At 35.1% G+C, this 25,362-nt stretch overlaps 1 protein-coding gene across 50 annotated transcripts in view; it reads left to right on the top strand.

Annotated features, from left to right (window-relative positions):
• Positions 1-25,362, top strand: part of MAP2 (microtubule associated protein 2) — a 308,607-nt gene that overhangs the window by 227,945 nt on the left and 55,300 nt on the right. For 49 of the 50 annotated variants that reach the window (XM_058300230.2, XM_058300255.1, XM_058300244.1 and 46 more), the window contains one exon: positions 1,180-1,464. In XM_058300230.2, the coding sequence (XP_058156213.1) occupies positions 1,203-1,464 (262 nt within the window). In that variant the 5' untranslated portion in view covers positions 1,180-1,202. Of the gene's footprint in view, positions 1-1,179; positions 1,465-14,203; positions 14,436-25,362 lie in introns of those variants that run through there. The other variant, XM_071216155.1, reaches the window with a different exon arrangement.

Genomic DNA, 25,362 nt, shown 5'->3' with positions numbered 1-25,362 from the left:
AAGAAACATCAAAATTCAATAAAAACAAAACAGACTGACACTACTTAGGAATCCGGCAGAGGAGTTTACTTTTTAACAATTTAATTTATTGTGGTCCCTCTAAAAAGATTGGTAGTAAAAAGTAGATTTGTTTTAAGACAATTTTTGTTTGTTGGTTTGGAGGTTTTTGCTTCTCTGTTTTTTTGTGTTTTCTTTTTCAAGAAAGAAAGATGTTCTTAGTTTCCATCAGAGACAGTCATTGCCTATGGCATCAGCCTTTCTGTGGGGACCATAGACCATCACTGAGGCTACCTCATTTGTAAAACTGAGTGGATTAATCACCTCTCAAAGATTATATTTCTGAACTTAGCTGCACAGCACATACAGATGTCCCATGCAAAATCTGCCGTTCACTTACATGACAGAATACCTACCACATGAATCACTTACCCTTTCCTATAATTTACAGCGTCCTTGGATGTCAGTGATTCATACTTTCCAGATCTTATTTGATTTATGTGTAAACACTGCCAGAAGACTGGACTTAGACTCAGTACAATATTTCTATCCTTTCGCTCTAATATTTGTGTTAATAGAAAATGGCATTCCCTTTTAAGCTATAGATAGGGCACTGGATGTTTGCTGAAAAAATAAAGTCAGAACTATCTTTCTTCTAATTCCCAGTATCCAGAAAACCTCTGGTCTGAATTAAACTTTGAAATTGAAAGAGGTAATTGTCAACCATTGTCTTTTCTGGGCTTCAGCAGCAATTGAGTTTTTAAGAGAGTTCTTGGAATGATTTTGCGTAATCCAGCATTTTCCTTCTGTCATTCTTTTTCCCCCTTTTTTTTCCTCATACTGTAGGTTTTCTGCATGCTGAAATATTCCCTGATGCTCTTGTATAGTCAACCTTCCAGACAATGTGTCAGTGAAAGATAGTTGATATGTCCTTTTTATCCACTAGTTACATAAAATACGAGTATAGATGGAATAATAGTGATTTTTATATTGAAAGAATAAATATGCAGTCTGTAAAAACCAAGGTAATAACAATGGTTACCTCTTGTTATTATAAGTGGGTTATATGTTTGACTATTTAGTTCACTAAGTTTTCTATAAATTTGCCCTTGGTGCTGTTAACATCAGATCAGATAGATTTCCCCCAAATCACTGCTACTGTTTTTCCTCTGCCAATCACAGGAGTGGTCACAGAACATTGAAGAATGGCAGATGATCGGAAAGATGAAGCAAAGGCACCTCATTGGACCTCAGCTCAACTACCGGAGACGTCAGCACACCCACATCCGCCTGAAATTAAGGATCAAGGCGGGGCAGGAGAAGGACTTGTCCGAAGTGCCAATGGATTTCCATACAGGGAGGATGAAGAAGGTGCCTTTGGAGAGCATGGACCACAGGGCACCTATTCAAATACCAAAGAGAATGGGATCAATGGAGAGCTGACCTCAGCTGACAGAGAAACAGCAGGTAACCAAGTGCTCCTCTGTCACCAGCTCTGGCTTTGTTCTTTGAAGTCAGTTCTGTCTGAAAGTGAATTGATTTATGGTGCTGATCTTCTTTCACTAGTGCTAGGACTGAAATCCCAGCCAGTGAGAAGAAATAGACACCAAAAGGAGAGAAAAATTTTTGGAACTTGAATGACATTTCCCCGGAGTACTTGTATTCTCAATTCCATATTCCTATTTTATTTTTTTTGAGGACATATTCCACACATTTTATTTATATTTTAAGAATAAGTTTTAACTCAAAATCACATATCTATATACCTGTTTCCTTTTTGTTGGTTTCACTTAAACTTAAATGCATAATTTGTTAAACAAAGACTGTAAACAAGTCTTTACCTTGTCTGTTACATGTAACACAAAGGAATGGCTTTTAACAGAAATTCATCAACATGCCCCCTAACTTGTTTTTATTATAAATACAGGTATCAAAACAAATCTGAACATATTTTTGATACTACTACTAGTCAGCACCCACACTGCTTCAAAAATTAACACAATTTGCAACAATATTCATTGTACCTGCTACTTTAAACAATTTAAACTGCAGTTTTCCCTGAGCAAGTGAATAAAGCATGCCATTTGTTTTTTCTTCTTGAAATTAGTTTTCACACACACATATCCTTCCACAGTAATCTAACACTTCTTGTCATTTCATCTTGTAAACATGATTCTACTTTGAGTACTCCAGGTTTATGCTTAAATGGCAGTGCTGTGATAAGAGAAAAAAGAATTGTGCTACATTTTTCCTCCTGTTATCTGAAAACATAATGGGTGACATATATTAAATACATTCTTACAAATGTTGAGGTCCTGTTTACCAGCTGGAGTTATTTTACTTAAAGTGTAGGTATTTTGCATTGTGATACTTAATCAAGACATTGATGTGAGTAGAACGTTGTTGATATAAGACAAATTTAAAATCCACTAAAATTAATTGTTGTGTTTGTCCTTCTGGTGGTTGTAGAAGCTTCATATTTTCTTTGGACATCATTAGACATCTTGGCTTTTAAGGTTAATGCTATATGAATTTTGCCACTTTGCTAACACTGGTATGCTCCATGTATCCACCATTCCTCTGAAATTATGTATTCCATTCATATTAATTTTTGTTATAAATCTAACTTATGGAAATGCTTCTGGGTATTTAGGTCCACATTCTACTTTCAGGCTACATATTCTGTTTTTTTTTTTATAATTTTTTTTTTTTTAAATATTACATTCAAAAAATATGAGGTCCCATTCAACCCCACCGCCCCCACCCCCCACCCCCCACCCCCCCATATTCTGTTTTTGTAATTTGTCCTTGTTGGCCTAGTAATCATGCCTGTCCATCTTGTAAGTGTCATATCTTATCATCTTCAAGTCCCCAGCTAACTGTACCATCGCCTACTCCCTTTGGTCCTTCTTCAAGTTCTTCCAACAAGAAACTTACAAGAAACTTTAACTCCTGTGGAGACAGCCATCTTCTCCTGAAAGCCAACAAAGCCCCTTATTTAATTTTTAACACATTAGTTTTAATAGTTGAACAAATGACTTTGTGTATGTATGTTTTATTAAAAACTGTAAGCATCTTAACTCATTGAAAGAAAACTTCAGAAATGGATTTGTTTCTTTGATTTTCTTGAGTGAAGCTAGATCTATTTCCATTTGGCTGACTAGAAACATATTTACTTTTTAGAGCAGGAAGGAATGTTGACTCCATCTCACAAGCCTACAAAAACTAAAACTGAAAACAAAGAAAAAGGAAGAAATCAAAGAAAAAACATACAGGAACATTTTTATACTTCTACAGTTACCTTTTAAAAAGGAATTTTCAGATTCTTAAAGGAGAATATAAAATAATTTACTCTTATGCTCTTCATTTCAAAGTTTCTATCAATAGTTCCCTTTACCTTTTATTTATTTATTTTTATTATTTTTTAATTAGAGAAATATAGGTTTATAGAAGAGTCATGTAAAAAAAAGTCAGCATTCCCATATACCCTCATATACAATGCTTTGTAGTAGTGTCACAATTGACGAAAGAACATTGAAGTTATACTATAAAAATTGTACTGTTTATAGGCCATAGTTTACATTAGTGTATTTTTCCTATATACCACCCCAATATTAACACTCTGTATTAGTGTCTTGCATTTGTTATGATTTATGAAAGAATATCCTTGTACTTTTTACCCCAGTCATTAACCACAAAGTTCACTGTGTTATACAGTCCCATGTTTTAACTTCTAACTTTCCTTCTAGTAAAATACATAACCCAAAACTTCCCTTATCAAGCATAATCACATACATAATTCAGTACTGTTAAGTACTCTCATAATAATGTGCTACCATCACACCATCCATTTCCAAACCTTCACAGTCAACCTAAATCAAAAACCTGGGCAAAGTAAATATCAGCTCCCCATTCTGCATCTCCAATCTATCCCCTGGAACCTGGAAACCTAAATTCTAGATTCTAACTCTATGAATTTGCTTATTATAATTTGTTCTTACCAGTGAGATCATACAATATTTGTCATTTTGTGTCTGGCTTATTTACTCAGCATAATAACCTCAAGGTTCATCTATGTTGTTGCATGTATCAGAAGTTCATTTACAGCTGAATAATATTCCATCATTTGTATATACCACATTTGTTTATCTGTTCATTCATTGATGGACATTTGAATTGCTTCCATCTTTTGGCAATTGTGAATAATGCCACTATGAACATCGGTGTGCAAGTATCTGTTCAAGTTCCTGCTCTTAGTTTTTATGGGTATATATCTGGACATGGGATGGCCTGGTCATATGGTAATTATGTATTTAGCTTCCTGAGGAACTGCCAAACAGTCTTCCATAGCAGTTGCAGGATTTCACATTCCCACAACAATGAATGAGTGTTCCTGTTTCTCTGCATTGCACATCATCTCCAACATTTGCTATTTTCGTTTTTTTTTCTTTTTTAATACCATCTAGTCTAATGGGTGTGAAAGGGTACCTCATTGTGGTTTTGATTTACATTTCCCTAATAGCTAGTGATGTTGATCATCTTTTCATGTGCCTTATACCCATTTGTTCATCCTCTTTGGAGAAATGTCTATTTGACTCTTTTGTCCTTTTTCAAATTGGGTTGTTTGCCTTTTTATTGTTGAGTTGTAAGGTTTCTTCATATATTATGAATATTAAACCCTTACCAGATATGTGCTTTCCAAATATTTTCACCCATTGTCTAGGCTGTCCTTTTTCATGACAAAGTCTTTGATGCACAAAAGTTTTTAATTTTTGGGCGGTCCCATTTATCTATTTTTTTTATTTTGTTGCTTGTGCTTTGGGTGTAAAATTTAAGAAACCATTGCCTAACCCAAGATCTTGAAGATTCTTCTCTGTATTTTCTTCTAGGATTATTATAGTCCTGACTCTTATATTTAGGTCTTTGATCCATTTTGATTGAATTTTTGTATATGGTGTGAAATAGAGGTCCTCTTTCATTTTTTTTTCATTTGAATATCCAGTTCTCCCAGCACTATTTTTTGAAAATACTAATCTTTCCCAATTGAGTGGGCTTGTCTACCTTTTTAAAAATCAATTGGTTGGTGAGCAGATATAACTCAAGTGACTGAACACCTGTTTCCCATGTACAAGGTCCTGGGTTTGTTCCCCAGTACCTCCTAAAAACAAACAAACAAACAAAAAATAATTCTCATTGGGGAGCAGAGGTAGCTCAGTGGATGAGCACCTTCTTCCCATATATGAGGCTCTGGGTTCAATCCCCAGTACCTCGTTAAAAAAAACTCAATTGGCCATAGATGTGAGAGTCTATTTTTGAACTTTCAGTTCAGTGCCATTGGTCTTATATCTATCCTTGTGCCTGTAACATGCTGTTTTGACCACTGTAGCTTTGTATTAAGCTTTCAAGTCAGGAAGTGTGAGTCCTCCAAATTTTTCAAGATGGTTTGGCTATTTGGGGTCCCTTACCCTTCCAAATAAATTTGATAATTGGCTTTTACATTTCTTCAAAGCAGGTTGCTGAAATTTTGATTGGGATTGTGTTGTATCTGTAAATCATTTAAGATAAAATTGAATCTTAATGACATTAAGTCTTCCAATCCATGAACACAGAATGTCCTTCCATTTATTTAGGTCTTCTTTGATTCTTTCAGCAATATTTTGTAGTTTTCTGTGTGCAAGTCCTTTATACCCTTGGTTAAGTTTATTCCTAGATATTTGATTGTTCATTGCTTTTGAAATGGATTTTTCTCCTTAATTTCCACATCACATTGCTCATTACTAGTATATAGAAACACTACTGATTTTTGCATGTTGATCTAGTATTCTGCGACTTCGTTGAATTAGTTTATTAAGTCTAGTAGCTTTGTTGTAGATTTTTCAGGACTTTCTGTACATAGGTTCATGTCATCTGCAAATAGTGAAAGTTTTACTTTTTTCTTTCCAATTTGGATGCCTTTTATTTCTTTTTCTTGGCTAACAGCTCTGGCTAGAATTTCCCATACAATGTTGAATTAAAAGTGGTGACAGTGGACATCCTTGACTTGTTCCAGATCTTAAGGGGAAGGCATTGAGTATGATGTTAGCTGTGAGTTTTTCATATATGCCCTTTATCATGTTGAGGAATTTTCCCTCTATTCCTATTTTTCTAAGTATTTTTTTTTTCAAGAAAAGATGCTGAAACTTGTCCAGTACCTTTTCTGCATCAATGGAAATGATCATGTGGGTTTTTCCCCCATCATTTTGTTAATGTCATACATAAATTGATTTTCTAGTGTTGAACCACCCTTGCATACCTGGGATAAAATTCACGTGATTGTGATGTGTAAATCTTTTGATGTGCTGTTGCATTCGATTTGTGTGTATGTTGTTGAGAATTTTTGCATCTATATTCATAAGAGAAATTGGTCTGTAAATTTCTTTTCTTATAGTGTCTTTATTGGACTTTGATTTTAGGGTGATATTGGCCTCATAGGATAAGTTAGGTAGTATTCCCTCCTCTTCAGTTTTTTGGAAGCGTTTGAGCAGGATTATTATTAATTCTTCTTGGAATGATTGGTAGAATTCCCCTGTGAAGTCATATGGTCCTGGACATTTCTTTATTGGGAGGTTTTGATAAATGATTCAATCTCTACTTGTAAATGGTCTGTTGAGACCTTCTATTTCTTCTAGAATCAATGTATGTTGTTCATGTATTTCTAGGAATTTGTCCATTTCTTCTCAATTGTCTAATTTGTTGGCATACAGTTGTTCAAAGTATTCTCTTATGATCCTCCTTCATTTCTTTGGGGCCAGTAGTAATTTCCCCCTCTCAGTTTTAATTTTATTTATTTGAGTCTTCTGTGTCTTTTTCTTTGTCATTCTAAATAAGGTTTTGTCAATTTTATTGATCTTTTTGAATAACAAACTTTCAGTTTTGTTAATTCTTTTGTCTTTTTAATTCTCAATTTTATTTATTTATACTTTAATTTTTGTTGTTTCATTCCTTCTGCTTGCTTTGGGGTTAGTTTGCTGTTCCTTTTCTAGTTCCTCCAGGTGTTCAGTTAGGTCTTTGATTCTAGCTCTTTCTTTTTAAATCTAAGTGCTTAGGACTATAAATTCCCCTTTCAACACATCCCAAGTTTCGATATGTGTGTTCCTGTTTTCATTAGTCTTCAGATATCTACTGAGTCCTCTTGTAATATCTTCTTTGACCCAGTGATTGTTTAAGAAAGTGTTATTTAATTTCCATATATATGTGGAATTTCTAGTTCTCCATCCATTATTTATTTCCAGCTTCATGCCCTTATGGTCAGAGAAGAAGAATTGTATAATTTCAATCTTTTTAAGTTTATTGAGTCTTGTTTTGTGATCCAACATTTGGTCTATCCTGGAGAATGATGTATGTGCACTTGAGAAAAATGTGTATCCCTCTATTTTGGGGTGCAGTGATCTGTATATGTCTGTTACGTCTAGTTTACTTTTCATATTATTCAAGTTCTCTTTTTTCTTACTGATCATCTGTCTAAATGTTCTATCTATTGATGAGAGGGATATATTGAAGTCTACAACTGTTATTGTAGAGTCATCAATTTCTCCCCTGAGTTTTTCCAGTGTTTGCCTCATGCATTTTGGGGACACCATGATTAGATGCATAAATATTTATGGTTGTTATTTCTTCTTGGAGAGTAAAGTTGTATATTGAAGATACAGTACTCCTTGGTTTTGCATTTACCCTTTTGGTTACCCTTACTGCATTAACAAACTTTCTCTGTTTCTGTTGATCTGCAAATATTTTAAGCTTTCCCTCATTTCTGAAGAACAGTTTTGCTGAATAAAGAATTTTTGACTGGCAATTCTCTTTCAGTACCTTAAATATATCATACCACTGACTTCTTGGCTCTGTGGTTTCTGATGAGAAAAGAAATTGGCACTTAGTCTTATTGAGGATCCCTTGTATATGACAAATCGCTTTTCTCCTGCTGCTTTCAGAATTCTCTTTTGTCATTTGCCATTCTCATTAGTATATGTCTTGAAGTAGGTCTTTCAGGATTTATTTTGTTTGGAGTATGTTGAACTTCTTGGATATGTATATTTATATCTTTCATAAGAGTTTGGAAATTTTCAGCCATTATTTTGTCAAATATTCTTCCTGCCCCTTTTCCTTTCTCTTCTTCTAAGACACCCATGACACATTTGTGTGCTTTGCGCTGTCACTCAAATCCCTGAAACAATGCTCAACTTTTTCTATTCTTTCCTCTATCTATTCTAACTGAATGAATTCAATTGTTCTGCTTCTAGTTCACCAATTCTTTCTTCTCCTTGTTCAAATCTGCTGTCATATGCCTCTAGTGTATTTTTAACCCTACTTTTGTCCCTTTCATCCCCATAATTTCTGTTTTGTTTCTTTTTATCCTTACAAATTCTTCTTTATGCTCAAACTTTGTCTTCTTTATATACTTTACCTCTTTATCCATCTTTTCTTTGATCTCCTTGAATTGATTAGGAGATTTGTTAAAAATTTTTTATTAGTTTTTTCAACTTCTGAATCTCCTCTGAAGTTTTAATTCATTCCCTTAATTGAGCCATATTTTCCTGTTTATTAATATGGCTTGTAATTTTTGGTTGATGTCTAGGCATCTGATTTTTCTTGATGAGTTAACCCTAAAGGTCTTTTTCTCCATTTTGTCTAGGGTTTGTTCTTGATTGGCTTTCTGTTTAGGCTTTTCTTTGATTCTTTGGTCCAACTTATTATATACCTTTAGAATAGTCTGTGTTTAGCTGATCATATTTTCTCAGCTCTTCTTTACCTCATTCTTGCCCTAGATATGCAATTTTTAAACTTTCACTTTTTGTGTAGTTGTTTCACCTCTAGGAGAAAGATGCCTTTCCTCTCTTCCTTCTCCTGGAGTCTTGATCTGTTCCATTAATTTTTTTGTAGAAAATTCTCTCCAGCTCATATGATTCGTTTAAATTCTCTTCCTCACTCAGTGCTCCATTTTCCTCATACATTTCATATCTGAGACTAACTATACTATCTTACAGCAGTTTAGTTTAACCCCCTATTTTTTCTGTGAAGACTTTCTGTCTCTGGTTTCTTCCCTGTTAGGGTATTTTGTCCCAGGGAGCCAGATGTTGTCAGTCCAAAGGTACATCACCTCAGAAAAGTCTGTTTTGTGATTAGGTGATCCAGTCTACTGAGACTGGATTGAGTGAGGACACGACAGTTCTTGCCAGCGGTTCTATTGTGGTTTCACACACACACATGCACACATACACACTGGGGGTTCTTTTGTATGCCGCACTCCTCAGCAGCTTGTGTTCTGCCCTGGGTCTCTGCAGACTTAGGTTCCTGTGCCGCCTGGATATGCATAGAGTTCTAGCTTACTGCTGTGAGTCACTCATAGTCTTTGTCCGAGGTGGGAGGGACCAGGCCTGAGCTGCATCTGCGACACTCAAGCTGCATAAGACTGGGTTGAGGTGGGGGTGGGAATGAGAACCGGCCATTGGTCCAGGACAGAATTTTCCCACCTGATACTTTTCTTTTTCTTCAATTCAGCATTGGTGGAGTCCTTCTCCAGTCTCTACTATCCTCTGGAGTTCTAAGCAAGTAGGATTTGCCCTTTTATTTGCTAAATTTTGGGGGAGGATTTTTCAGGGGATGTCTTACATCATCATGTTGATGACATCCTGCCTTTCTCTTATCATTGATAGTATTGATATTAATGGCATACTCACTATGTAGCATTAATAGTGTAGCAAAGCTCTAGACTGCAACATACATTTTCACCATTATTTTCTTTTTTCGGTAATTCAGAATTTAACACATTTAAACTCAGTACCTTGTATACACGTTGTCCAAAAAAGTGTAAGTAAACAACAAGAAGAAGCAAAGGTTATTTACCTTTCTAAATCATCCCTTTTATTCACTTTTCTGCACTCCATCAGTTAGGGAGGGGGGAAAAAGGAAAGTAATTTCAACCTACTTAGGCAAAACTACATAAGCATATAATTTTACTTTTAAAAATCCATTCATTCAACACATCATTGTTGAACATTTTCTTTATACAAGGTTTGGTGTTAGGTTGTGAGCTAGCATGTTCCAAAAATGGTCCCCGAACCTCATAAAGCCAATGATCTAATGTCAGACACAAGACCTGTTTGTATAATTATTTTGAATACAAATGCCAAATAAGGGTTATAGAAAGGCAGAGGTGAAAATGGATTGTTTCTGGTTAAGGCCATTGTCCCCAGATTGTTTATGGGAGCACCATGGGGTGTCATAGCAAATCCTATAGGAGGTGTCATGGGGTGTATTAATACTCAAGGAGAAAACAGTGATTTTCAACATTGGTGAACACTGCATGAACTATTAGCTCAGGAGAGTTCACAGTTTCAACATTAGATCATGCTACATTCCTTTTAAGGCAGTCAAATTGTTGCACAGTTGGGTTTCAGATTTGCTGTAATAAAAAGCAAGTTTGATGCAGAAATCTATGTAGAACAGGAAATGAGGATGTTATTGCCCAATCTGATTCCAGGGTTTGAGAAGTCTGACAGTCCCAAGGAGGTAAACACATCCCACTAGTAAGAAATTGTGATTCAGAATGAAATAAAAATATTATTTTTACCTTCCATGTTTATGTTGAGGATTCGGTGAGATAGTAAAATATTAGACTATATATAGTATGTTTGGTCAGGCAGTGGATAACCAACATCATTTGCTATTATGTTTTTTCAGTGGTCTTAATTAAATATCTAAGAACGTCAGAAAAATTTTATTTGCCAGGTCAATGTGTCCTTGCTAGCTTTCAAGAAAATAATATAAATTTTTAAAAGACTAACAGATTTTTTTTAAATTGTGGCTTCAGGATCATCCTAAGTTGATTTTCAATTCTGCCAAACATATCATATGTCAAATGAATCTTACATTACCCTTGATACATTGATTACAAAGGTACTATGTCTATGTTCATGGTGACAAAGATTATAAATAGCCGGATGTGGGTTACCAGAGTGATGTCTTCAATCCAAAGTATGGTGTGGTTTTAAACTAACCTCCCTCCAGAAATATAGGATAGTACTGAATATGTAAAATACATGTGTGTGGAAAGCTGTAGGAAAGGGAAAATGTATAATATTTCCCCCTCATACCTGTATAAAATGATCCAGTGATAAGTTCAATGCAATCACATTTCTCTCCAAACTCCAGTTTAATAGAATAACAAATTTTATCATTGATTGTTTAGGTTTTTAGATAATTGTTTCACAAGTATGTAATTTAACAAAAGTCAACCAAGTTTTTAAAAAAGTTCTTAAATGACAAATGTGCCTTTTAAGAATGCTGTCCTTTGATCACATGAAGGGACATTATTTTTGAAGTGAGTGTTTTATAGAGGACTGGGGAGCTATAAACCAGTCCACTATTTTATCATTCACACACAAGTATCAATTTATCCTCTTATTTCCTGTAAAGGATATTTCACCGGGCACTGTTAACATGAGGTCTTTCCCCTGGCTTTAGCTATGCATTGTGGTGTCCAGACCACTACTAGTCAAATCCTCTGCACTCCTTTTTTTGCTATAGTCCTTGCTTCACTTTTAGATATAAATCTTTCCCCAAGGTTACTTTCTTTTTTGTTGATTCCCATAAATAAGACCAAATGATAAATGAATCACCATCATCACATCTTCCTCCCAGTTCCTTCCTATGTCTTATGGGCTTATACAATCAAGGGTCTTTCCCCATTTTCCCTGGTCTACTCTTTCCAGCATTCGCCTTCATTTCTGGGCCTTACAAAGTTTTATCTGCTTATCTTTGATCTTGTGCATGAGACCTAAAAGGGGCAGGGAATGCTGGAAGGCAATAATCCAGCAAAATTTTCCACTGCATTTCTTCACAGTTTATTCTTCTATATTTTTCCCTTTCCTTACAACATAAAGCCAATCCTTAGAACTGTAGATAGACTCGTTTTCTCACCAACAGCATAATTTCGGTACTTTAGATTTCTTTTACATTTACTCTAAAGTGCCCTTTTTAGAAGCATGTAAAAGAACTGAGAAACAATTTGTTACAATATGACAAAAATAATCATTTAAAAGTTGTTTTCTAAAGCATGAATAATTAAAGTAATGGGTGTAATAATCCCTTATTCTTTTTTTTTTTCATATCTTGATTCAAGAATGCTAGAAGAATGCATTTCAATCCTCACAGAATTCCAACTCTATGTGATATTAGAAACCAAATGTTAGGAACAAACTCATATTAGAGTTCATATCAAGATAACATAGTGTGGCTTATAAAAGAGAAGGGTTCATCTGTATAATTTGTGAAACTTTTAAGTGAAACATCATTATCAAATGTAGAATTTTTTAAAAAATATATTTTAAGTGACATTTTCTTTAAAATGGAAAGCAACTGATTCTTGTAATCATTGTATACATGACTTGACAATCTACTAGTTTTTATTTACTGTGTTCCCCCTTTATCTATTACATCAAATCTTATCATTACTGTGTCTGTTTAAAGAATGATTTTGACTCTTTCTGATAGCAAAAACAGGGAACTGCAAACAAATGAGTAGTTCTGTGACTTTTACCTCACTTTGGAAAGCCACTTCATTTTATTCTCACTCACATTTCATCTGTAGAGAGGACAAGATTTTCTCATTCTATTCATCCCACAAGGATTGCTTAAAGAAATATTATGAAAATATGTAAAAGTAAACCTTGGAATAAATGTGTTTTTTTTTTCATATTGCACAATCTCATACTGCCCTCCAGTTTAGAGGGGACTGCCACATCTTTTACCAAATTCATGTAAGACTACGGAACAGAATGGCTTAGTAACTTTCCCAGGGTTATAGAGCAAGAAATTGAGGGAGTCGAGTTGTGAACTCAGTGCTTATAAATCCAGTGCAACACTTCCTCCTTCTGAACTACTCTACCCCTGAGAGGTGGTATGGGATTTTCTCTATAGTTTATTATTTACTTGGTTTTATAAGCCTGTTACTGGTTGTGAAAACTTCCAAGATTTTCTTCCTGATAAGACTATGCTTTTGTGCCTCTTGGAATTAATTTTGCAGATGTCATGATTTGTACTTCATTAGAAAACATTAAAAGAATCTGCTAGTTTTCTGTCATAGTTATGGATTACCTCACAGAAAGCTGGAAGGAACCAGTAAAATGACCTTCAAGAGACCTCCCCTTCAAAGATTTAATCTCTGTCTGAGATTGCACAAATACTACCAGAATCCAGGTTTCATGCATTATAGGCCAGGGCCAGATTCAGAAGAACAGAGCCTGTCGTAGCAGTTATCGATTCTAGCCCAGGAGGACAATTCTGTTGAACAGTTGCCACATTCATGTAACTTTAAGCATGACAGAAACTCAGAATTTCATTCCCAGTTTTTAGCATGAGTGGAGAAAGAGAGAAGGTGGTTCTGTGATGTTTACAGATGCCAGAACATTGAACCATGTTTTGGTGATTTTGACTGTCCTAAGGTACAATGATTTGAAAACTGGTAGGGAACACAAGTCAAAGTTTAAAATGTAGATCTCCGTTTGAGTAATGTAAAGATTAAATGGGTATTTCTTCAATATACTCCAGACAATTTCCAAGGACCCTTTTGTTTCCCCAGCGTTCTGGGTATGCTCTCCTGGTCTATTCCCGGCCAGAGTGGTCAGATCTGTGACATTCCTCCAGGTTATACGTCGTCACCTTTTCAAAGCTCACCAATGCAGTTTCAGCTTCTAAAACCTTTTTCTGCACTTTAACAGCCACAAAACTCAAGCAGTCAGAGGTAGAAGATTCTCAGATATAAGTTTATTATTGCTACACTTTTAAATTTAAGCTTAAAAACACAGCATGGAGGAAAAGTTTGACATCTCCCCTGTACAAGAAGCTAAATGTGCCTTTAAGCCTCCATATGTTTCCCTTTACAGACTTCTAAAATCTTAACCTGCCTTTTCTTACCTCTCCCGTTTTTCCCATTTGCATTCCTAGATTTGAGATTTACTAATAAGATACAGCATCTGATGAAAATATGACATATTATACATATACTATATTAATGTACCCAGAGCAAAATAATAAATATTTTTCCTGCAAAATTACTAATGCCATCCACATCACCCCCTAAGGCAAATAAACAAGCTGGCCTAACAATAAAAGAGGGTGCAGATTTTCCTTTCTTTCTGTTGCCATGCCAACCACTCATTGCTCTGGCTGTGATTTCCCTGAGCTCCACAGAGAGGAGTGTGCAGAGCAGAGTTATTTAGCATTCTGGGATGGATCTGCAGAACACCACACAGCCTTACTGCAAAGCTTCTGGGCTCGGCTGTGCCGACCGATGAGGACAGAAAATGGGGGTCTTTTCAGAGTTTTCCTTTGAAAAGTTAGGCATCTGGGGCTAGAAAGCGTGAGGAAAAGACAAGGATTGATAGAAAAGGCAGTTGCGCAAGGTTTGTATTTGACATGTTTGCTTTGTCTTATGTGGTCTTGATGCCAGATGATGCGGGTTGTAGATATTAGTTTCAGTCATAATTTGTGGCTTGTCTTGTTGGCAGATAGAATGATCTGAACATAATTTAGTCATAACTTACTTGGACACTATAAGAAAGAGCTGCAGCTCTGCCTCTTGGTAAGGTATATGGTTGAATAAAGCATGTATTGCCACATAGAGCTGTTGATGATTTACAAATTGGAGGAAAAGATAGGTAGGGGCCAGGTAAAGCTGTTTGTTTAATGTGCAGTTTTAGGGTGATTCTTCCAACAACAACAAAAAAAAACACCTCCCATATATCTTAGCTCTTTAGCATAAATCTTAAAGTAGCCAATAATTTTAAATAAAAATATGAGGAAAACCTGGTTCCTCTAGACTTATTTTAATTAAACTCAGTGACTCAACAAATTAAAACAAGATTTCATTCCTTAGAATTTTAATTGCTGCAAACACTTCAGGTTGTGAAGAGCAAGACTCTAACACAATATGATATGGTATTTAAAACCTAAGATTAATTTGCATACACATTTACTCCCTTGTATGCTCTTCTAGAAAATTCCTCCCATGCACTTGTAGAAATCAGTCTCATTTCTTTATTGTCTTACTTTTTGCTAATGTAGAACAGCATCACTAATGCTAAAAGTGTTTCATTATAATCTTTGATGTACAGCACTGAAAAATTATTTTATTGAATTTGGGTTTTCATCAGTGCAACCAATTAGAGCTAAAAACAAATCAGACCTATTTGTAAAAATTATGCTGTCTGGCTTGTTTTTAAATGTAAATATGATTATTGTATTTTTTTTACTTGACATTCTCCTTGATCCTGTATTTTCCAATATCTAATCAAGTTTTCTCCTCTCTAATTTGCTGTTATGCTTTTTCATCCTGTTTTTCTTTAAGTCTTTTCTGATTGTTTTAGATTTTAAATCTCCAATTAGAGAAGAATTCTAAAAAGTTCATAAAAGCCTTTTTTATTTGTTTTGAAGCAGATGAAAATTATCGATCATGGAACCATGATCTTTTTTAATTCATTTTTGGACTCAGCATTTAATTTAGTAAGGATTATGCATAGCCTCTATCTGTCCCTTCTTATATTTCTAAGAACTCTCTCTTCACAGGAAAGAAAATGAAAAGAAAAAGAGAACACTTTAATAGTGATTTTAAATAAATGCTCAAATGTCTTGAGAATGGATTCATCATCAAGGAATAATGTATTGTTTTGAAAAGGGTGGAGATATCTATATTTTTATTAGATTGCTTACATACGACTGACAAAATAAATATTTGCCACTGTATATGAAATGCCAGGCTGGATTTTGGCTTTGAGTTTGACTTTTATTGCTGTTGGGAGTTAAGTACCTTGGAGAGTACTTTGTAGTTATCCTACTTTTCCTTTTTCGCTCCCCAAGCTACTGAGATAAACTGACTCTTTCTGCTTCAGTGGACCAAGCCTTTTTCTCTTCCTCCCATTCTCTCACACTTCGTTGCACCTTAGTACATTACATAACTCATGTGCTTTGACTGTCAGGGGAATCTGGAAATTCATATCAGGAGCAGATGAACAGATCAACTGGTGCTGAATTGTAGATCTGATAGTTGAAGCATTATCTGCCTTGGCATCATTAATCCTAAGGGGTAATAGACAATGAATCGCTTGCTGCCTGCTCACTGTTTAGCTCTTCTCACAGAATGAGTCATCATTCAGCAGCACTCAGAAAATACAGTTCAAACCAGCTAAGCTGATAAAGGAAAGAAAGAGGATAGACGTATATGTCCTAGGCTTCCATTCAATTTTTAAGAAGTATGCAAACACTATGTGGTTATTAGAACACAGAAATGAGAGTAAAGTGTCTGCCTTTTCTTAAATATACCCTTCTTCTTTTAGGATATAAAAATATTATGTATATTTATAGTTGATTTCAGAAATACACAAAATTTAAGAAGATGCAAGGAAAAAGGATAATAAAGAAGAACTCAAGATGAGAGATTCCTTAAAAGAGATAGTTTGACATTCAGCACCCTGAAACTTGAAGTCGGGTTTTTCAGCCCAAGTGTTCTATTTGGAAAGTCAGATCAGTGTGGTCTTGGGATGTGAGCACTTCTGATTTCTATACAAGCATCTCCAGAATGATGGCAGGTCTCCTGCTAATTAAAAACATTATTTGCAAAACAAATTACATTTTGCCCAGTAAATCTGTTGTGGTTTCATTCACATATAATATTGTGCAACAAGTGATAAAAAATAGTTTACAAGGGCACATACCCTACAGGAGAGGTCCTCAGAATTCCACGATCAGAGGTGGAGAGCTGATGGTAATTTTATTCCCTCCAGTGAAACTCTTCCTTTTTTGAACACTCCTGAGTATCATGTTTATTATTTGCTAATAGCACCGATCACACTGAGCATTTTATTGAAGTTACTTGTCATTTGCTTTATCCCCTTTGCCAGGTCATTAAGAGCCTTGGAGGCTGTGCTTTATTTCTCTTCACGTTCCTCTTGGTATATAATGCAATGCTTATTTTCTATAGTAGATTGTAATATATACTTTTGAGTTAATATAAAAAAGAGAGGTAATTAGTATCCATGTTCATTTTTGAGAATAGAAATCATTTAAATAAAATTGTGCTACAAAAATTGTACCAGAGTGTAAGCAATGCATTTGTGGAAAAGACTTTTAGAAAGGAATATTGGAAATAAAGGTGAAATAAAATAGAAAATATCAGAGGGGGATAGATTCAATGTTAAAACTATAGATTTGTTGGCTAGAGCAGAGAAGAATTTAGTAGGGATCATGATATACTATAGTAAAAGGGTTGTCATGGAAGGATGTAGTGAGAGATTTGATGTGGTCTGAGAGTGGGAGTGAGGGCTTGAGGAAAAGAATATATTTTTGACTTAAGATAACAGTAAGACATCTAATTGGAGATATTTTCTTGTTGAAAACAAGAACATGAAAAGTGAAATCAAATTATTTTTCTAAGAGGCATCTGTAATCTGACAGCTAAGAACCACATGGATATTGAGTAACTTTTCATGTTCATTCCTTCAAAATTGAACTCAATGTAAAAGCTGGCCTCCATTGAAAATGCTACTGAAATATTCTGCAAACAGAACTCTAAAATGAACATTAATTTTTATCTTCTGGCTATGTGTTAGGATTGTTTCCCTGGTGTAGGTCAGGAGCTCAAGTCAATTTCATTTCTGACAAATTGATAATCTAAATCTTAAAGCAAACGGATATTTTAAGCCATAGACTTAATTATTCTCCTTCTTTAAAGGCATATGCTAGTATTGTCTCAGAGAGGTTAACCTAAAGGAAAATAATTTTCTCTATATCACCTTAGAGCCTATAAAATGATTTGCAAATGACAAGTCCTTAAGTAGTAACCAGCATTTTCTTATTGAATAATGGAATTTCATTCAAAGGAGGAACTTATACATTAAAGGAAAATGTTTTTATTTCAATTAAATAAACTTCTATAGTTTTTTTTAAGATTTATTTATTTATTCCCACCCACCCCACCCCTACCCACATTGTTTTGTGTGTGCTGTCTGCTCTTCTTCTCTTTAGGAGGCACCCTGGAAACTGAACCTGGGACCTCCAGTGTGGGAGAGAGGCACTCAATCGCTTGAGCCACCTAAGCTCCCTGCTTTGTTGTTCTCTCTCATTGTCTTTTCTCTTTGTGTCTTCTTGTTGCATCATCCTATTGTATCAGCTCACCACGCCTGCCTGTCATACCAGCTCTCTTTCTTGTTCGTCTTCTCCAGGAGGCACCGGGAACCAAACCTAGTTCAATCACTTGAACCACATCCACTTCTCTGGTGTTATTATTATTTTTTAAACAAAAGCATATTCTGATCTATAATTTTCTTTCCTTTTGTTATAGTAAATGAAAGATGGTCCCTTTTACTTTTTTAATGTAATTATTATTCCTGAATTTAAATAAATTTCTTCTTCTCTAAGGAAGAACCTAAATTGATAATAATAAGCTACTACTACTTTTATAGGCTATTTTAAATAGTAATCAGTTTCTTGGATATTTTTTTCCTTGTTTCATTTTGGGTATTGGTATCCTTTATCTTAAAGCCCAAGTAAATTTTTCTTTCTTTAAAAAGTGACTTTAAGTTGGTTTTCTCATCAACTTGCAAAACAGATCTGTGACAAAAACATTGAAAACATTGGAATAAATGTGCTTTTCTCAAAGGTTTCTTGGAATGAAAATGCTAATATGGGAAATAGGGCTTTTCTTAAAAACCTGAACTAAGTTTTGACCTAGATCATAAACATGTAAGATACTTTCTGCAGGCCAGTTCTCATTTAAGGCTTATATATCCTGATTGCAAAATTTTAAAAAGAAGCAAAGAATTGAGATGCCATTTCCAAAGTCACATTTTCAGAAGTTCATTCATTTGGAATAACAATGATCCCTTGCTCTCAGGAAAATTTCTGCCATCTTGTGTGTGTGTGCCTTTTTTCCTTTCTCTTTCTTTACTTTACTCTTTATCTATTCTTTCTCTCTTTTTTTCCTACTTTTTTATTTTTTAAAAGATACTTTGATTACATAAATGCTACAGAGAATATATAGGGGATTCCCATGTGCCCCACTCCCACACCTTCCACATTTTCCCACATTGGTAACATCTTTCATTAGTGTGGTACATTCATTACAATTGATAAACACATTTTGAAGCATTGCCTGTAAGCATGGATTATAGTTAACATTGTAGTTTACACTTTCTCCCCTTTGACTCTGTAGGTTATGAACAGGTATATAATGGCCTTGTAATGTCATTCAGATGATTCCCAAGTCCCAAAAATGCCCCCCATTACACCTGTTTTTCCCTCTTCCTAACCCCAGAACATCCATGGGTCATTGCCTCCACAACAGTGGTATTTCGTCCATTGCTAGAATCACAAGCGATCTATAGTAGAATACTGGTAAGTTTATTTTAGTCCATAGTTTCTTTCCCAATCCTGAAGATTCTGGGATGGTGATGCCCACTCCATCATTAATTGAGGGGGGCTTTGATCCCATATATCTGATAGATGGGACTCTCTTGCTTGCACTCTTGGTTTTTGTTATGTTGTTTGTCCATCTTCTCCTCCCTGTTAGTTGTCCTGGGTGAGTCCATTGAATTGGAGAGTAGGTGTTGCAACTCCATTGAGACTCAAGCCTCAGTCCAAAAATTTAAGTCTCTTGTATGTACACCTACCAGCTCTAATAATAATTATAGGTTCAAATAGAAGGACAGAAGAGTCATGCATAGGGAAACCACTGCTGAGTCTAACTCAGTCACACTGGGGAATATAAATACCAGATTAAGGCCCACCAGCAAGAGGCCAAATTCCTTAGCTGTCTGCCCTGACAATAGTGTCTGGATGTCTTCATATCCCTGAGGAGCTTCACTATTTGGGGTTGTATCTACTTTGGCTGTCAATGAGATCCTGTTGAGATGTGTATAAGTGCTACCTCTGTTATGGCCTCCTGACTCATTTTTAATTCTCTTAGCATACAAACTCATCTGTCTTTAGTTTTTCCCCCTTTTAGTCAAGGTGTTTTTAGTTATTTTTGTAGACTCAAACTACAGACTCTAATAAAACATTTTTGAGGGATCAGGGATCTCTAAAATGTGGGAAGGAGTGATTGATAAAATAGCAAGGGGAGGGAAAATAAATCAGGGAAACCAAGACATTTTCAAGTCTATACTTAGAACCAGTACCTAGTAGACCTCATCATGATCAGGGATTCAGTATATGATATATAAAACTGTAATTTCATTTTGTAAGAAAACATGTACATATCCTGATTTAGAAGTTTTCCTTAGATATCAGGAAGGAAATAGTATGTATTTTCATATATCGCCATAATAAATAGAATTTTCATTGTCTTATTTTACTTAAAACATTTTCAGACCTTTTTATGAAACCTGATTTTCTACATTCTCAAAAAGTCACCTATGTGTCATCCATAGGACTATGTTTCTCTTGGCAAATGAAGCTGTTTTTATAAGCAGAAGTAACATCTGCCCATCTGGGGCCAGCCTAACAAAATCATAAAGTGAATAAAACTTGCCTTGAGCACTTTCTATCTACTTTCTGATTCCAGTTTCTTCATTTTCCTCAATCTCCCATTCCCTGAAAATGTTATTTGCCCTTCTCTTTCTGCTGGTTTCATACAATAGAACAACTGGAAAAAAGCTAATACAGTAATTAATTACCATTCCATACCTTCTAAATATCATCTGCATCCCAATAAAAGGCTTTAATGCCCTCAAATAAAGGGAATGCTTTGGCAGTTTAAGCTATCACGTAGATGGTACACACAATTTGAAAATATTTCTATAAGTTTGCTAGGTATCAATGAGAATCAGGGCACAGAGGAGAGACGCGGTAATATAGTTTGAAGCAAAATCATCAATGTCGAATTTTTCTTCAACAGATCTCTCAGGGATACTTTCTAAAGTAGGATTTTTATGTCATCTGCAAATTTCTGAAAACAATTTTGAAATTACTATTATTTGTTTCTTATTTCTCTTGCATAGTTTCTTTTGTATTTCTTGGTTGGAAAATAATTCATTTAACAGTATTTACCATAAGATACACTCATCAATCTAAACATAAAAGAAATATCTTCATTCTGGAAAAGGTTTTGGCACAAAGGAATAAATTCTATAAAAGCCTTTGCTTTTTAATATCATCTTAGACTCAAAGTACAAAATAAGTTGAACTTGGCACTCAGTTGAAATGACCTTGCAAATTTTTGTGATTTTGCTACTCAGAGGTCTTGGCAAAAATTCTTTAACTATCATTCATTTCACTTGTTTGGCATTTTTCCAATATAGGTGTCCTTATCTTGTGTTGTACAGAGCTTTTATTTAACAAAAATTATTAAAGGATAATAGAAGTATGGCTCAAAAATATATTTGCCTTCCCAATTTTCTATCCATCAGAGGTTTTTCAGTTTTCCAAATTCCATAATGTAACTCAATCCATTGTACCTTCCCCATAAGTTTATTGAAATGTGGTTCTGTTTTAAATCATTCAGTTAAAATTTTGAAAATTGTAAGGAAGTACAGGTACATTTGTTAATGACCTGAAGTTTGCCAAATCCTTTCAGGAGCTGGTATAAAAAGAATATTTGTGGATAATATGTTATATAGTTACAAATGATAAAAATAAAATAGGCAATTACAGAAGATGGACAATCACTTATTTATAATTTTCATCATTCCCGAGTGACCTTGCTAAGAACAAAGCACAAACAATAGATGTTTTATGCGGCTGTTTGCACAGTCATTCTTAGAAATGTGTTAGGACAGGTTTGATCAATCTGTACTTATGCAGAAGCCTGTTGGTCATGTCCTGATTGAATGTACCCTATGATATACTGTGAACAAAGTGCTTTTCTCATCATAAGGTTCCTACATTCCATATGCTCTCCAAGGCCTCGGAAGATTTACTTAAATTACCCTGGGTATAAGATGAAGCAAACAAATGTTAGTTGCACTGGTGATTTTTAGCATTGTATTGAACTTCCTAGAAGGAAGTTCTAAGCTTACAATGGCAACTAGGGCAGACTATTTGTGATATATAGAGCTTAAATTTCCAAAGTTCCTCCAATTTCATTTTTGGGGATCTAGAATATTTTTCCATCTTTCCTTTGTTTTTCCTGACTCAACCATCCTAGGTTTTTATAGCAGTAGAGGCATTTATTTCCCCATATGAAGTTCTAGCCTTGCTCCTCATGCTTAAAACCCTTAGCACAAAATAGGAGAGACTTTAAAAACAGAGAGGGGCCTTGTAAACACGCATGTGTGCATAGGCATGGGTTCGTACACATGCCCACACACACTCTACTGCTCTACAAACGCAAACAGCCACTATTCCTAAGGGTGGATTTATTCAAGTGTTTTTGTTTTGATATTTCATCTTCCTATTAATGTTGTGAATAATGTTTCAGTCTATATTCCTTGGCAGTATGCTTCAAGACTTAATGCAGAATATAATCCAATTTCTCACAAGTCTATAATGAACGGTATAATTGTAATGGTTTTGCCAAGACACTAAACTGAGTATTTCAAAGCTCTGAAAACATCAGTTCCCTCAGTGCCTTAATGACTGTATTCATGTTATTGGTATAAAAACAATTTGCAGCTTTAGGGCAAATGAAATATCACAACCTGATTTAGGAATGTATTTGAGCTACAAACAGCACAAATATGTACAGATTGTTATGTTAGAACCAACCCCACTACCACTACCAAAACCCTATAACTAGAACAGGATAATTCATGTTCTTTTAGCTAGAACAGTATAAATCTAGACTGAGTCTATATTCACTTACTCTATTTCGTCTCGAATGTGTTTTTTCCTATTTCAGCTGGGCCCTTGAAATTAGAAGCAGAAAGTTCCAGAAGGTACCATTTCTGATCTATGCTTTTCTAATTACTTTTGACTCCATAATATAGTTTCCTTAACCTAAGGTATCCATCTACTGATATAACCTTCTTAATTTATAAAACTTTCCCCGCTTTCTTAAATGCCTGGCTGATTCTCTTCAAGCTTTAAAGACTTCATTTGAGTAGGTTAGGGTGCTGGCTAAATAAGATTGCATGTTTGAGATCATAAAATTGAGATAGAAAGTAAAAGAGACAAAATTCTTGTAAAATCATACACAGTACTCCTAATCCTAGCCAGACCAGATTGCGAATGCATTTCAAATCCGTGGCTACTACTCAAAAATCTTAAAAACAAAAAACAAAAAGCACGTCCTTCCACAAGATTACTCCCCTTCAAACACAATTTAAATGCAAGAACACTGTATCTTACTCATATTTATATCCCCCATGATGACTGACTATTCTCTGTAGCCATTACCTATTTTCTATTATCCAGTCTATAGTAGGTACAAAATAGATCCTCTTAAATTTAGGTGCCCATCAGAACCGAACCTGTAGAATCATAATTCCACAAAGAATTAATGGGTTTCCCCCCGATAAACTAACTTCTCCTCAGATGCATTTTCTCCCATAAACTGAATTCATTCCTGTTTTAATCAGTAAATCTTTGAGGGTGGAGGGGAACAGATAAACAAAGCCCTGCAGCTGCAGTGTTGGCCAAGGTGGCTCTTTGAGAGCAATCGGAGCCTGACCAGGGAGAGCCAAAGGTGGCCTCATTTATGAATGCAGAGGTTCCAGGGAAACGGGGAAACAAAAAACTCCATCTGCTCTTTTAGTTTCCTTCATTACAAGTTGGTTACAGAAAATAGTTTCAGAGGAACCATTTACTCTCCAAATTAAGCAAGGAGTGGAAGCAAGGAAGTTTTCTTCTTCCCCTTTTTTAGGAATTTATCTAGACTGTCTCGCAAAGCACTTCAAACCACAGTGCTTTCCTTGTTGACTTGTTTCCATAGGCAGCAGCAATTAGCATCGGTTTCCTAGGCAACCATTCTCTACCCTACTGAGAAAAACCTTTTCTTGACAAGAGGGCTCTGTCTAAAATTGTTTTGTTTTCCTTCTTTCACAAGCATATGGTAGGCTTACTTGTCATTTCTTTTAACACAACGTTATTATTCTTAAAAGCAGAAACATTCACTGGCTTTTATATTACATGTGGTTGAATTTACTGTCAATGTCTCTCACTTCTCTCTCAAGACGCTGAAGGAAATCAACAAAAATATGTTCCCGAGCATAGGCCAACTTACTTGGATTTCTTGTTCACAGTGTAATTAGTGAACCTTTGCATGGTTGAGTAATCGCAGCTGGTCCTGATGAAAACCCAAAGGTTACACATTCAAGAGCAAACCTCTGTGTATACCAACAATGCTACTCATTGCTCAGAAGTGAGTTGGGATTTTATAGGGCTCCTGAGAACATTTCAACTCCATTGCTTTTGTTATAAATCAACCAAGCAATATTGATGGATTAATAAAACAAAATACATTAAAAATATATGCCAAAAGCAGAGCTAAGACTGTGAAAATAGTTGACAATGAGACTGAAAAAGTTATATGATAAATACTGTGACTGTAAGACACTTGCAGAAGTGTAGCAAAAATAAGTGTCATGGAATAAATCAGAGAGCTGCAGTGGTTATAAATGCTGAGTGTTATAGTACGATGACAGAGGAAGTTTTAAGTATATTTCATCTTTTTAGTTTAAGAAGTGTCAGGAGCCTATCTCTGAGACAGTGGTCCAACATCAAGCAAGGAGGTATCCATTGGGGAAAATGGCAGTACTATCCCAATGAATGGCAATGCATTTGGGTCTTACGTACATTTTGTCAGTCAAATGATGATCATAGACTTGGCTTATAACAAACCAGACAGTGATTAAGACAGACGCATGTTTTAAGTAAGCACTTGTTATATGTTATTTCATTTCATTGTCACAATGTTCTAAAAGACAAATATCATTTTCAATCTACTTTTCTGATGAGAAATCTAAAACTTAGAGAGAGAAGTCACTTGACCAGGTCTTACACTGCCCGTGATGGAGGTAGAATTTGAACCCAAGTTTTCTGACACCAGAACCTGATCTTAGAAAAATATGTGTAGTACACTGATGTAAATCAGTGACACCCACAGAGAACAATAGGTTTCCTTTATCCACTATTTTGTCAGTTTTCTCATCTGGAAAATGTGTTGTGCAGATTAAATAATAATGTCAATAAATAAGAGTTCCTAGTAAAACAGCTTGTTTAATAAAACAGTATAATGTGGGTTTTTTTTTCATTATTTAGTGAAATGTAAGTAGATTAACATTAAGCATTGAAAATTTAAAATAGTTTAATATCTTACCTCAAAGATAATTTTTCATTTTTTTTGTTGTTCTCAAGAGTAAATAGGGGTTATCATGCCTTTTGGGTCATGTCTAAAATGTC

Source organism: Dasypus novemcinctus, chromosome 7, assembly GCF_030445035.2.
Source record: "Dasypus novemcinctus isolate mDasNov1 chromosome 7, mDasNov1.1.hap2, whole genome shotgun sequence".
NCBI classification, from domain to species: Eukaryota; Metazoa; Chordata; class Mammalia; order Cingulata; family Dasypodidae; genus Dasypus; species Dasypus novemcinctus.
Note: the sequence above shows the minus strand (reverse complement) of the source record. Positions and strands in the feature narration are given on the sequence as shown.